The 13925-nt window shown below is 44.7% G+C and overlaps 1 protein-coding gene across 2 annotated transcripts in view; it reads left to right on the forward strand.

Moving 5' to 3' along the window:
* Nucleotides 1–13925, forward strand: part of PRICKLE2 (prickle planar cell polarity protein 2) — a 255852-nt gene that overhangs the window by 214839 nt on the left and 27088 nt on the right. For both annotated transcript variants that reach the window (XM_028719492.2, XM_028719493.2), the window contains 2 exons: nucleotides 425–611; nucleotides 9130–9996. In XM_028719492.2, coding sequence (XP_028575325.2) covers nucleotides 425–611; nucleotides 9130–9996 — 1054 coding nt within the window. The remainder of the gene's footprint in view (nucleotides 1–424; nucleotides 612–9129; nucleotides 9997–13925) is intronic.

The following is a 13925-nucleotide window of genomic DNA, read 5'->3' on the forward strand; positions in this document are numbered from 1 at the left end:
TGTACAGAAGAAATATAAATGTAAATGTAAGAGAATAATAATAATAAAAAACCTAACCCAATGCTTCCCACTTCCTGGCCCCCATTTACTGAAAATAGAATAGGAGTCATCTTACGCTATTCCACACAAACCCCTGTACCATGTACTTCCCATTTTCTCTACAACCATTTTGATTTATTTTTATTTATTTGCTGCAGTAGAAAATTAGGATTCAAAAAAAGGCATAGACTTAAGAGTCTTTGAAGCAGCGAAGCCGTTAAAAAGCAAGCTCGAATCACAGGACAAGTTAATATTTATTTACTTGTCGATCGGTCTCCTCATGCGTTGAGCGTCTAGGCAAATGGCCTCTGTGACAGGTCGCAAGAAAAATGAGTGAAGCTTTGCTTTCTAGGCCCTAACACATTTGCTTGATTTCCCACCACAGATTATCTTTGCCGACGAGTGCACGGAGGCTGAGGGAAGGCACTGGCACATGAAGCACTTTTGCTGTTTTGAATGTGAAACGGTGCTGGGCGGGCAGCGGTACATCATGAAGGAAGGACGGCCATATTGCTGCAACTGTTTCGAATCCTTATACGCCGAGTATTGCGATACCTGCGCCCAGCACATTGGTAAGGGAGCCATTTCAAAATCTCCATCCCTAGCTGCCAAATTTGGGGGTGGGGTGGGGGTCGGGAGTGGGAACGATAACCGGGCAACCTTTGATGTGGGTTTGTAGACATTATTTATTTCGTTTTTGTTTTTTAAAGGCACAAACACGATATGGCGTGTCGATACACCCGTTGCATTATTGTTTTAAGGTGAAGCGCACCCCTAGGCGAGCAGTTGAAATGGCTTTGTTTTGGAAGTACATGACAGGCCCTGGCATCTGTTTCTGTCAGCCGTCCAAGAAACCACTTGGCAGGTGTAGGCGTCTAGCTTTGGGCCCGGAGTCTACAAGGCAGTGTCACTGCTGGCGGGGAAGAAAAGGAAAATCTCTAGCACCAATGCCAGCTCCGGATGGGGCTCCTGATTTCATCAGTTAAAAGAAGTAGTCCTCAGCCCTGGGGGAAAAAAGGGGGGGGAGATCAAGGGATATCTATGTGGGGCTTTTTGTTGTTGTTGTTGTTGTTGTTTTAAAAAACACTTTACTTTTCTATGCTAAGGAAGGAGACATTGTGCCCGTGAGGCATGGTAGCAAGCAACTCCGCTCTCAAAAGTGCTTTTAACGAGATTGCACAGCTATTCAGAAAAACAGCTCTGAAGCTCTCTCAGGATGCCTGAGAGTAATTTTATACGTTTGAATATGTTGGGAAATCTCACTCTGAAGGCTTTAAAAAACAACAACCCATAGAGCCGTGTTCTAAAATATTACTATGTAATATCTCCCGTCAAGCTCAATTAAAGAAGTGAAGGCGTCTGAAAGTGCTAAAATCCAGCCCTCCGCAGTCTTAAATCCAGGTCATGAAAGCCAAATGAAGAATACTAGCTGAGGGCTTATCAACACTTAGCTGTTGCCCGGCTCTTCCCAGGCATAGGTCTGCACTGTCCCAGTCTGTTTCTGACTGCTCTTTTTTTTTGGGGGGGGGGTCCTACTGAAGAACTACCCATATGTGAGCGGCTTTATTTGAGGTGGAAACTCTGTTGGTTGCTGGAGAGCCTTGTCTTTTAGTTGCATGGAATGCATGGCATCTGCATGTCAGTTAGCGCTGCAGCTGGTAATCATGCAAACAGGTGTGAGCAAAGGGCGGGGGGGGGATTGTGGCCGCTGATGTAACAAAGCCAGTGGAATCTGGCATGTACAGGTAGTGTTGTGGTGCTTTTCTCCTTCCGTAGCTGCTATAAGGGAGAGTCGTGGGGGTGGATTTCTCATGAGTAGAAAGTCACAGGTGGACCAAAGCAGGCTATTTTTTTTTTTAAAAAAATGTATTTTTAAAAATCCATCGTACCAAATCATAGAAATCAAAACCCATCCAAAAGAGTAACCAGATATGATTCCAACATAAAACATAAAACCTTTAATGATGATGATGATTTTATTTGTTCCCCACCCATCTGCCTGGTTTGCCCCAGCCACTCTGGGCGGCCTCCAAGATATATAAAAACATAATAAAACATTACGCATTAAAAAGCTTTCCTATACAAGGCTGCTTTCGTATGTCTTCTAAAGGTTATATAGCACTCATTTCCTTGACATCTGATTCAAAACAAGTAATAGATAATTCCCCCACTAATACATTTCAGTTCTTTTTAGCATTGTGTCTTAATGGCTGTAACTTGCCTTGGGACTTTAGGGTGAAGGGTGGGTTCTTAACAACAACAACAACAGCTATACGAAATCCAAAGTATCAGAAATGAGAACAATCTCCTTTATAATTCTATAATTAAGATGACACATGAACAGTTGGCTTGCCATCAGAGTCCCTGAGCAGTTCCAAAATTAAATTCCCTTTCTCAGGAATATGAGCACACACTGTAGTTTAAAAAAAACACCACCACCAAAGCAAAACTCATTTTAAATGGGGAGACCCATCTGTAGCTAATGTTCTTCTTTTGAAGCTTATATATCCTGGAATTTAAGAGAGGACAAGTCTTAACAAGAAGACAGTATCTGAACTGGCACATCACCTATTCTTAATTTCCTGTTTTTTCCATACAGTTCCTTGAATCAGTTTTTCAGTGCATTAACAAACATTTTAACAAGAATGTATCTCAGATGCTTATTTGGATTTTAATCCAAATTAAAATTATCCTTGGCTTGGTCTTCTGAGAACTCAAGGAAAGTACTGAACCAATATTCTGTAAAGGACAGTATTATTATTAGTAGTATCATTATTAGTAGTATTATTATTACAGTGGTACCTCAAGTTACGAACACCTCGGGTTACAAACACTTCGGGTTACAGACTCCGCTAACCCAGAAGTAGTACCTCGGGTTAAGAACTTTACCTCAGGATGAGAACAGAAATTGTGCGGCGGCAGCGGGAGGCCCCATTAGCTAAAGTGGTACCTCAGGTTAAGAACGGTTTCAGGTTAAGAACGGACCTCCGGAACGAATTAAGTTCGTAACCAGAGGTACCACTGTATTATTAATGTATACCCTGCCTTTTCCATTGATGAGACTCAAGGCAGTTTGCAGATATAAACAAGAACACCTAAAAACATAGAAAACTCAATAATCATAGAATTAAAACTACTTACATATATAAAATCTGGGTTTTTTTAACGGAGGTAATTAAATAGTGGAACAACTAAAAGAAAGATACTATTAAAATTACAAGTTGTTTTTTTTAAAAAAAGTCTTGATTGGGTGCCGAAAACTTAATAAAGAAGGTGTCAGGCAGACTTCTCCAGGGAGGATGTTCCATAAATGGGGCATCTCCACTGAAATTGCCCTCTCCCCAGTTGCCACCTGCCTCACTTTTCTTTGGGTTTATGAAGAAGAACTTCGTTTTCAGGCAACCTCATATGGGGTCAACAAGTGCCAGCTCTTTGCAAAGACTACCAAGGCAGTTTTAGGAGCAAATGGGATATTTTCACATCAAAATTCTGTTACTTGAACCATTACACTGCACTTGCTCTCCTACAAAGAGAGCTCAGTGAGCGCCGCATTCCCTTGTTCTGAGATGTTAGGGCACGCTATGCTACATTGCTTCATACTTTAAAGAAAAAATCAACATTTTACTTAGTTGCAGAAGGGGCTTCTTTTAGTCAGATGTACTGACTCCGTGACTACAGAGATGCATGAATATGATCAGTAACGTTCTGTTCTCGAAAGACGTTCTTAGTTCCAAAAGCTACTTTGCTGTATGTAGGTAGGTGTTACTAAGGTAACAGCTTGTCACCTCCCCCAGTGTATCCTTTGATGAACTCGGCTGCAAAATAAAGGTATGTATAGGGACCCAAATTATCAAATAGATGCAGTTTTGATATGAAAAGTTGGCATGCTATAGGCATGCTGCAGGCAATCTGCAGCAGCTGTTGGGGGATTTTAAAGATACTCAACTTAATTTTTTAAGATAATCAAATTATTGCACAAGGAACTTGCCACTTTTTTTTTCTTGTAGTGGCACGATTGCTCATATCAAAAAATTGGAAAGGACATCTACATATCATACAATGGAAACAGGAAGTGTGGATAATTGCTTTATCTGAGAAACTAACCAAAGGAGAACATGCTCTGAATGATGCAACTGATAGGGATGGTTTTGCTTAAATATGGCATCCCTTTACAAAGTATTCAAACAACCCCCCTGATGTCTGGCACCTACCAATTATGCATATAGGTTTATGGGGAAATCTGCTGTATTAGTCTTCTGTTCTGGGAAAGGGGCAGCAGGAGGAAAACCAATTGTTTTGGTAATGTTACGTTTATATCTTAATGATAATATTAATAAGGGGGGAAAGCAATTATGTGGGGATACACTCGAATGTATTGTGGAGCCTTCCCCTCCAAATGTTTCTGGATTATAGCTCCCATCTTCACTGCCTTTTGGGCACATTGGCTGGGAATGATGGGACATCAAGAGCACATGTTGACCTCCCCTGGTGTAGAACTTCCATCTCTTAGCCTCAGTGAGCTTCTCATGAGCATTGTCCCCAATAGAAGGGACAACCCAGTGGAACTGATCCCTGTATCTTCTGCCTTTTGTGTGATAACCAGCCCCCTTTAAAAAATTCAGCAGACAGCCTTGCACATTGTTAGGAAGAGTGAAAATGGATCTAGCGCTCTCCATCCCACCTATCAGATTTGACAGACATTTCGCTGGTGGGTTGTAAATTAAAGATGCTAATCTTTCCGTAAAGGCTGTGGGGAGGACTGCGGCGAATTACTCGCTTAGAACGTGAGCCCCATTCTTCCCAGGAAATTCAAACCTCAGTAAACTGCATTTCACTTAAGTAGATTTGCAAGTTCGGGTGCAGGAATGTTCTGTTTCCGTTTTCCAAGTGTGAGTAATTTTCTTCGTAAGGTGTATGTTATTATTTATGTACTTAAGAATCTCAGTTCTTTGCTTCTCTTGATTCAGCTTTTTAAATATGTTGCTACCTGCCCTCAGCCTTTGGGATGATGCAGATGAGAAACTGAATTAAAATGGATCACACAGTCAGCGCCATAATAATTGCCAGTGGATTGCATTTTAACATAGCCCACGAGCTGGATGCAGCCCTCAGCCAATTTAATCTGGTCTCCAGCAGCCCCACCAAATTTAAATCCAGTTGTGGCAGCAAGTGTGAAAATGTGAGGTTTAAGAGTTGTAGGATCATAAACACCCACACATATTGGTTGTAAGCCCTTTGGATCAAGGGGTTTGGGCTGCTTTGCTCCTTCCAGGAGCTGATCTAAGTCATGGTTTGTCTCTGCATGTTGCCGAGACCTAGGTTCATGGGTTAGCTCTCTCAGATAACTCATAAACCATACGGCAGAGGTTGCTTACAGCTCATGATTAGTCTGGAGAGAGCCAACCATTAGTCTGGGAGCAAAGCTGCCATGACCTCCTCTCCTGCAGCCTCTCTTGTGTGTTCACTCTCTAAGCCAGCCTTTCTCAACCTGTGGGTCCCCCAGATGTTGTTGAACTACAACTCCCATCACCCCTAGCTAGCAAGGCCACAGCTCAGGGATGATGGGAGTTGTAGTCCAACAACATCTGGGAACCTACAGGTTGAGAACTGCTGCTCTAAGCCATGGTTTCGCATAGTGTGATGGACAAACCAGGCCTCTGAAAACAAAAGCACATTTTTAAAACAGTAACAACTGGGCACACCCTGAATTCTAGCCTCTGAACCACCTACACAATATTACACATGGCTGAAGACCCTTTTTCACGGGTGGTACGCAGTATTATTTTACTCCACGATAGAATGTCCTGCACTGGCTTCTGAAGTAGTGTGTAAGCAAAGCAAGGAGTCTTGCGGCACCTTAAAGACTAATAAATTTATTATGGCACGCACATTCATGAACTAGAATCCCTTAAGCTGACCATAAGTTTCTTTCTTTTAAGAAATAAGTGTACAGTGGTACCTCGGGTTAAGTACTTAATTCGTTCCCGAGGTCCATTCTTAACCTGAAACTGTTCTTAACCTGAAGCACCACTTTAGCTAATGGGGCCTCCTGTTGCCGCTGCGCTGCTAGAGCACGATTTCTGTTCTCATTCTGAGGTAAAGTTCTTAACCTGAAGCACTATTTCTGGGTTAGCTGAGTCTGTAACCTGAAGCGTATGTAACCTGAGGTACTACTGTACTACTATAATCTGATATGGTTTCACACTGCTTCAACTCAGCAACATTTAGTGTTCTGATTGGCACAGGAGTTATACAGTGGATAGTGAGGAAGCGAAGCACAGGTATTATTTAGTAAGGCAAGCAAGAAAGCCTTGGTGTAGCTGCAACCTGGGCCTGATCATGTGATTTAAAGGGCAAAAGGGTGCTATGTTATAAAAGCATAATTGCCCCATAATATATTGTCTTACTTATCCGTTGAAAATGTGACCAGCTGCTGCCTGTGAAGCTGTATGATGCGCTGAGAGTTCTTGAGTGTGCAGTAAAGTCAAGATGCATCTGTTTCCCACTGAGGGATTTGACTTCTAGAGGATTAGAGGAAGGGGCAGAAAATCGAGAAGAGCAGCTGTGGTGCATTGTGTGTGTGCACGCTTAAAAAAACCAAAATCTCACGCAAATGCAAAAATAGGGAGCAAGAGACAAATGCCTGAAAACCATTCCTGGGAAAAAGGAATAGTTGGAGCATGCATTCGCCATGCACTTATATGATGCCACGACATTGTGTGAAAAGGGTGTGTGCGTCCATAACTTCAGGGTGTGCTGCACTACTGTAGTACAGTGGTACCTCGCAAGACGAATGCCTCGCAAGACAAAAAACTTGCTAGACGAAAGGGTTTTTTGTTTTTTGAGCTGCTTCGCAAGACGATTTTCCCTATGGGCTTGCTTTGCAAGACGGAAACGTCTTGCAAGTTTGTTTCCTTTTTCTTAACACCGTTAATACAGTTGCGACTTGACTTCGAGGAGCAACTCACAGAACGCGGTGTGGTAGCCTTTTTTGAGGTTTTTAAAGACTTTGGTGATTTTTGAAGCTTTTCCAAAACTTTCCCGACACCGTGCTTCGCAAGACAAAAAAAATCGCAAGACGACAGAACTCGCGGAACGAATTAATTTCGTCTTGCGAGGCACCACTGTAAATGAATTGCTTCCCCAATGGGAATGGCTCAGAAGGGGAATGATCGTGGAAGTGGGGCTTCAGCAGGACTGTGGGAACCCTCCTTATGCCAGGTCAAGCTCTTTGCCCATCTAGCCTAGTATGACTGGCAGCTGCTCCCCAGGCAGGAGCTACAGTACCTGCAGTTGGGGATGGGGAAAACTCTCTGCCTGACACCCTGGAGAGCTGCCACTTGTAAGTGTAGACCATACTGAGCTTCTTAGAGACAAAGTGTGATATGCCTGTAATGAAACAAATAGGAGTATCAAAGTAATGCTAAAAAATAATCCAGTAGAGTATATTATGGGTTTGAGTTCTCTTAGTGCAATTTCACTCATTTTTCCAAATTGCACCATGAGCAGCCCACCCTCCACATCTATAGATTCTGTTTAGAGTTAGCATGCCAGCTGCACCCTCCCTTTCCCTAAGGCAGGGGTCTCCAAACTAAGGCCCGCGGGCCCGATAAGGCCCAAGGGACTCGTTTATTTGGCCCGTGGCGACACCTGCTGCCACCGCCCACTCTTACCGGCACTGCGCTGAACGGCTGCCCACTTCTGGGTCGGAGGAGCACCGGAAATAGCTTGTGCGCATGCGCGTTATTTGCACATGTGCATGCGTTATTTCCAGTGCACATCCGGGTTGGAGGAGGCCCGTGCACATGCGCACAAGCTATTTCTGGTGCTCCTCCGACCCGGAAGTGCACCGGAAATAGCATGTGCACACACGTTTGGGCACAGGCTGCCCTGCCCTCCGGCCTGCCACGCGTTCGGTACTGGAGACACCAGCCCGAGGCGCGGTAAGTTTGCTGACCCCTGCCCTAAGGAATATGTGCATGTGCCAAGGCGGCATTCAGCAGTATTGGCAGGAGTGTAAGGTATCACTGGGATGTGGCTTTGCTCAGTGCGAGGTATCAGTGGAGAAGCTGAAGGTTACATTCTGTATGGCTCAATATAGCATGGTGAGCCAGCATGGTAAAACGCTAGGAGATCTCTCTGTATACTTGCATCTTTATAAGCTTTACTTGTAAGAGCCGAAGAATTGTGAAATGGTAGATGAGATCATGATGTACCATCATCTGTTAAAGTTCATGCAGCTAGTGCCATGGAAGCAACTACATAGTATGGTATAGATACCTGCTTGCTCTCCATTGTCAACATCTTTCTGATCCATTTCTGTTCCGGAAGTTTGAGACATGCCACTTTGCCTTTTAAAAAGCAACAACAAACCCACCCCTTGGATTAGAATAAAGAAAGACAGAAATAGACGGTTTGAAGCCGGCTTCTTATTTCTGAACACAGAGTAAAAACTCGCCATGGTGCTAATTCGTCTGTGCTAAATATGGCGGTGGTGATCTGTGCTAATTCCATTGGCAGCTGGTCTGACCTGTGACGGGTAAGCTTTGGGACCCTTTGCTGGGAACAGTGTTTCTCATTGTTAAGACCACAATGCATTTAATTCTTCTGGTAATCCCCAGGGAGAGTTAAGCGTATGAGCAAGGCACACTTTGTCCTCCGCACACTCCGCCCCGCTGTTTCATGATGGAAGGTTGGTGACAAAGGAAGGCAAACTTGGCAACTTGGGGTCATTCCTATTTTCCTTCCTCCTATGGAACAGAAGACTAGGCTAGAGAAAACGGGATTACTAATAATTTTTCTTTTGATCTGGAGCACAACGGAGACCTGAGTAGCTATACCTAGAGATGAGTTTAATATTTTATTGCCTGTCCCAAGCAGATTTCAGCAAACAGTGTGAAGATCATGGTGTACTACTTGTGATCCTCTATCACAGTCTCAGGTTTCAGGTTGGTATCATGGCTAGCATGTTGAACTTCGACTACTCCGATTCCCCACCAGAGTTCAGGAGCCTTAACGTCACATCCAGTTGGTCCTAATTGTTCTCTAGATTAGTCGATGCTCACCATATTTCTCTCCTTTTTTCCAAAGGCATTGATCAGGGTCAGATGACGTATGACGGCCAGCACTGGCATGCCACGGAGACCTGCTTTTGCTGTGCACAGTGCAAGAAGTCTCTGCTTGGACGGCCGTTCCTGCCGAAGCAAGGGCAGATTTTCTGTTCCAGGGCGTGCAGCATGGGCGACGACCCCAACGGCTCGGATTCATCAGACTCCGCCTTCCAGAGCGCCAGAGCCAAAGAGTCGCGGCGTAGCGCCAAGATCGGCAAGAACAGGAACAAGGGAGAAGAGGGCGCCCCCAGCCAGGGCAGCAGCCAGCTGCAGGTGACCTCCAGCAGGCTGTCTACAGATGTGGACCCCCTCTCCTTGCAGATGGACTTGCTGAGCTTGTCCAGCCAAACGCCCAGCCTCAACAGGGACCACATCTGGAGGAGCAGAGATGAAGCCTACCACTATGGGAATAAAATGGAGCAAAGTCAGTCGCAAAGCCCTCTGCAGCTCCTCAGTCAGTGTAACATCAGGACTTCCTACAACCCAGGGCAGAGCCCAAGCAGCCAGCAGGAGCTGTGGGGCAAACATTTCAGCAACCCAAAGAGGAGCTCCTCCCTGGCCATGAAGGGACACGGCGGCAGCTTCATCCAAGAATGCCGGGAAGATTATTACTCAGGAAGGCTACGCTCGCAGGAGAGTTACAGTGACATGTCCAACCAGAGCTTCGGCGATACCAGGGGGAGTTACAAGGTCTCCAAGTACAACCAGGAGGAAGACAGCAGTCGATCTGCACAGCAGTGCCGGACCAGGCATCCAATCAACGCACTGAAGTTCACTGAGGAACTGGCGCCCACAGAACAAACGCCACGGGGTTCGATGGAGTCCCTCGCTCTTTCCAATGCCACAGGTAAGGGTGCTGTTTTAGAGCGTGGTGCTTTTGCTGTGACATTACGGTGGGAAATTCAGTTAAATGATGTTTGCCCAATATTTTTCTGTTTGTTCTTATTGCTTCAATGGGCAATCCTGCCCTAGGTTAGGGTGGTGTCATTGTGTTGAGTATGTATTGCTGCAAATATGGAGGGCTGTGAAGATTTAAGCGTACTTGGTTTGGACCTTAGCAAGGGCTGGATTGAACATTCTGCGGGAATAGGTGCCAGGCTGAACGAATAACTTTTTTGCAGAATAATCACATGGAAGGTCCCTTTTGGGTAGATTATCCTGCCCTTGTTGTTGCAGACCTGTTTTGTATCTCCAGCTGCTAGAGAGCAACATGCAAGTTTTGCCTTCAGGAAATGATACCTGTTTGTTCTGGTGCCATTAGGGCAGGGATGGGGAACATGCAGGGATGGGGAATATGTGACCACCCCACCACGGATGTTGGTGGACTCACAACTCACATCAGCCCCAGTCAACATGGACAATGGTTCAGGGATGGTGAGATTTGCAGTCCAGCAGCATGGGGAGGGACGCAGTTTCCCCACTTGAGACTTAGGGTCTCAGGATGGAAGACCTGGCGATTAACCACCAACATGAATCTCCTTCCTCCTCCATGCTTGTTTGTTCCTGGCTTGTTGCTTATGGGGTGAGAAGCAGGCATTTCTCCTGATATTCTTGTACACCCATTGAGAGGGCATCATCTCCCAGTGAGATTGAGCTGGGAACAGAAAGATATACGTAGGTAGGTAGATGAGAGAGAGAGAGAGAGAGAGAGAGAGAGAGAGAGAGAGAGAGAGAGATGCAGCCTGCCTGGAATGAGAAGCAAAATGGCATTGCAGTGTGTATGGCAGCACATGTCAGGTGCGGCAGTGGAGCGAGGAGGAGAATCCAGCCTCTGCCTCTCAGTGAATCCTCAAGGAGGAGGGATGTCTGTGGTCTTGATAGCATGGCTCAGCAAAGGGGGCTTCTTCTCAAATGTGGTGTGGGCTTTCATAGACAGATGCAGGAAGCTGCTGAGGCCAATCCCAAGCTTCATCCTCTTATTCGGATGGAATGTCTGTGCGGCAATCATCACTCTTTTTTTGCAAGCTTCTTCTTCTTCTTCTTCTTCTTCTTCTTCTTCTTCTTCTTCTTCTTCTTCCTGTTTGCCTTGGGTCTACCTCATGCAGAGTTTGCAGTGTGCCGCGGTCTCATGCGGCCCTCCTCTCTCTCACAGGCTAGTTTACTAACATGTTTTGTCACACACACGCAGGCACATGCTGTTTTATCTCTCTCACAGCACTCTATCTTGATCTTCAGGGATGGAGAGGAGGAAATGCTGGCTCTTGAGCTTCAGCCATGCTTCTCCCTCCCCTCTCCACAGTGAGATGAAGAGGGAGAAACGTACTTGGTGAAAAACAAATCCTTCACACTGAAGACATGAAGGGGTAAAAGCTTCTACTGATCTTCAGGAGAGATCCAGACATGACGTTTCTCTTCCCTTCCAGCCATCTTGATGCTGAGTTGTGGAAGAGGAAACTCATGCCTCTTGATCTCCATTCAAGATCTTCCTCTCCTCCTGCGATCTTCAATTTAGGTTTAAATAATCACCCTAAACTCTCCTTTCCCTCTTTCCACCACTCTCGCTTTTCATCCTTTTCCAAGTTTAAGTCTTTTCTCTTCCCTTCAGTCACTTTCTACATTTAAATCTTGTTCTGTACATTCCTGAGTTCATGTAGGACTTCAACAATCCGGTTTAATCTGCTGTTTTCAGTGCTCAGGATACTTAGGAAAAGGGCTTGACATTTAAAAATTGGCCTCTTGCTGTGGCCACCCCAGGTTGGCTGTGGTCTCAGCTGTGATGCTGCTTCTGATGCAGCAGCAGAGAAGATGCTCAGAGGTAACAGGAGAGGAAGCCAGCTGCTCCTGCTGAAATGCTGTTAATGAGGAACTAGAACTCTGAATTCAAGCCAAATGGATTTTGAGGGACCGCTCCAAGGAAACTGCTCAGAATGCATCAAAGTGGGAGATGCTAGGAAAACCGCAGTGGGTTAAAAAAAAAAGTGTTTAAAATCAAAACACATTGCCACCTTGTATATTTGGTCAGGAGCTCACTTCCTTTGGAGAGTGATCGCAGAGTTGGGAACATGTGCATTGTTCCCAACTCTGCATTGTAACAAAGCATTGTTAAAGTGTTACCAGGATTTCTTTTCCATTTGCAATCCACCTGCATTACCTAAGTGACTTTTCTAAGACAGAGTAGACTTCATTTTTAATTGAGTAGGGTGTTCAGTCATAAAGCAATTCTCACTCCTGCAGGTACCATCTACACTCAGTTTTATCACAGGAGCTGTTATTTGTATAGAGTAACAACTTCCTCCTCCTCTTCTTGCCAGTTGTCCCATAACATAAAGGCCCAGTGTTTAGTCTCCTTTCAGAGCGTTGCAGCACTTGTGGGCTAGCTATGACAGTCCCACTGTGGCAAATTCCACAGTTCATCTCCCTTTGATTTGTCTCTCAAGCAGAATTCCTTTATGTAGCGTGACTTTTGGTTTATTTCAAAACAATTCCTTTGACGCTCTTTATCTTCTCCTTAAAGAAGAGCAGGAATCAATGCCAGCTGTACAAAAGAGGGATGGATTTCAAGTCCTGGGAGACTGAGAAGTTGCCATAACCAAAGGCAGTTGTGAGATATATAAAAAACCTCTTTGAAAGTAGCTACAGTTCTCCATGTATAAAATGTGTTATGACTTCTTAAAATATCCCCAAACCCTAAGTACGGAATATGATCAGAGGCATTTGAATTGTGCCTCCATAAAAAAAAAAAAGTATCTGCATTAAAAGAAAAAAACCACACTTGAAACAGAAGTCGAATGGCAGATATCTAGAAAGCTTGCAAGTCCTTTATGGCAGTGGCATCCATCTCATTCTTTTCACCATGGATGTTAATGGTGAAACTTAGATATAGGCCTATGCATACAAACAAATGTACTTTGTGCCCTCAATGCTTCTATCAGATCACGCACAATTCACAATGCCCCTTTTGCCTGAACATGAGCAATTCCAGCCCATTCTTGTAGGGGGGAAATACAACGTATGTCTGATCACAAATATATCTGGCAGCCACTCCCATGCAGTGGCACCCTTTTCATTCACAACAATCACTGGTAGCTGTATGCATTATTACATCTTATTCCCTCCACATGCAGAGAACAGGGCATATGGGACCCAAGAAGAATGGAGAGGTCTGCAGGGTGGAGATGTCTCCAGTGCCTGAATTGTACAGGAATAGATCTCTGCTTTTATTGCCCAGTGTGTGTCTCTGCCCAGACTATTGCAGACTGATCAGCTCTGTAGAAAGCAAAGCCAAGAATTTTCCGAGATCCTAACAGCATCACAAGTTTCTTGCAACGTCATCCTGGAAAATGAAAATGCATTATATCCTTCTCTCTGGTGTGAAGAAAGGCCTACATTGCAGAGTCTTGTAATAGACTTACAATGTCTGCCTTCTTGCAATCTCCCTTGTCATTGGCTGAGCTGCCGTGGTGTCACAGAATGTTCACGACTATTCTAGCTGCTTGGGGGTAAAGCTGCCAGTCGCAGAATGCTGACAAACTTCTGAAGTAAATGGAGTAATTGAATTTAACATCGCATAGGGACTAAGGTTAGAAGGAACTGTGTGCTTTTTTCATGAAGGCAAAGCAACAGTAAGACAACTAGGCTGCTTTCAGCTTTTTACATGTGAGAAGTAATAATTTCAGGTTTATTCTTAAGAGAGAAAAGAAGCAAGCAACATATTCAGTGGCCGGTTTGTTCACAGAAAGCAATATCCAGGAAGCATCATGTGCAGTTGAAGTCTGCAAAAGCAATTAAAGCTCATGGTGTGCTTTCTGAAGTAGCCCTTGCTGTGGGCCGTGCTGT

The sequence above is a fragment of the Podarcis muralis genome, chromosome 2, assembly GCF_964188315.1.
Source record: "Podarcis muralis chromosome 2, rPodMur119.hap1.1, whole genome shotgun sequence".
Lineage (NCBI taxonomy): Eukaryota > Metazoa > Chordata > Lepidosauria > Squamata > Lacertidae > Podarcis > Podarcis muralis.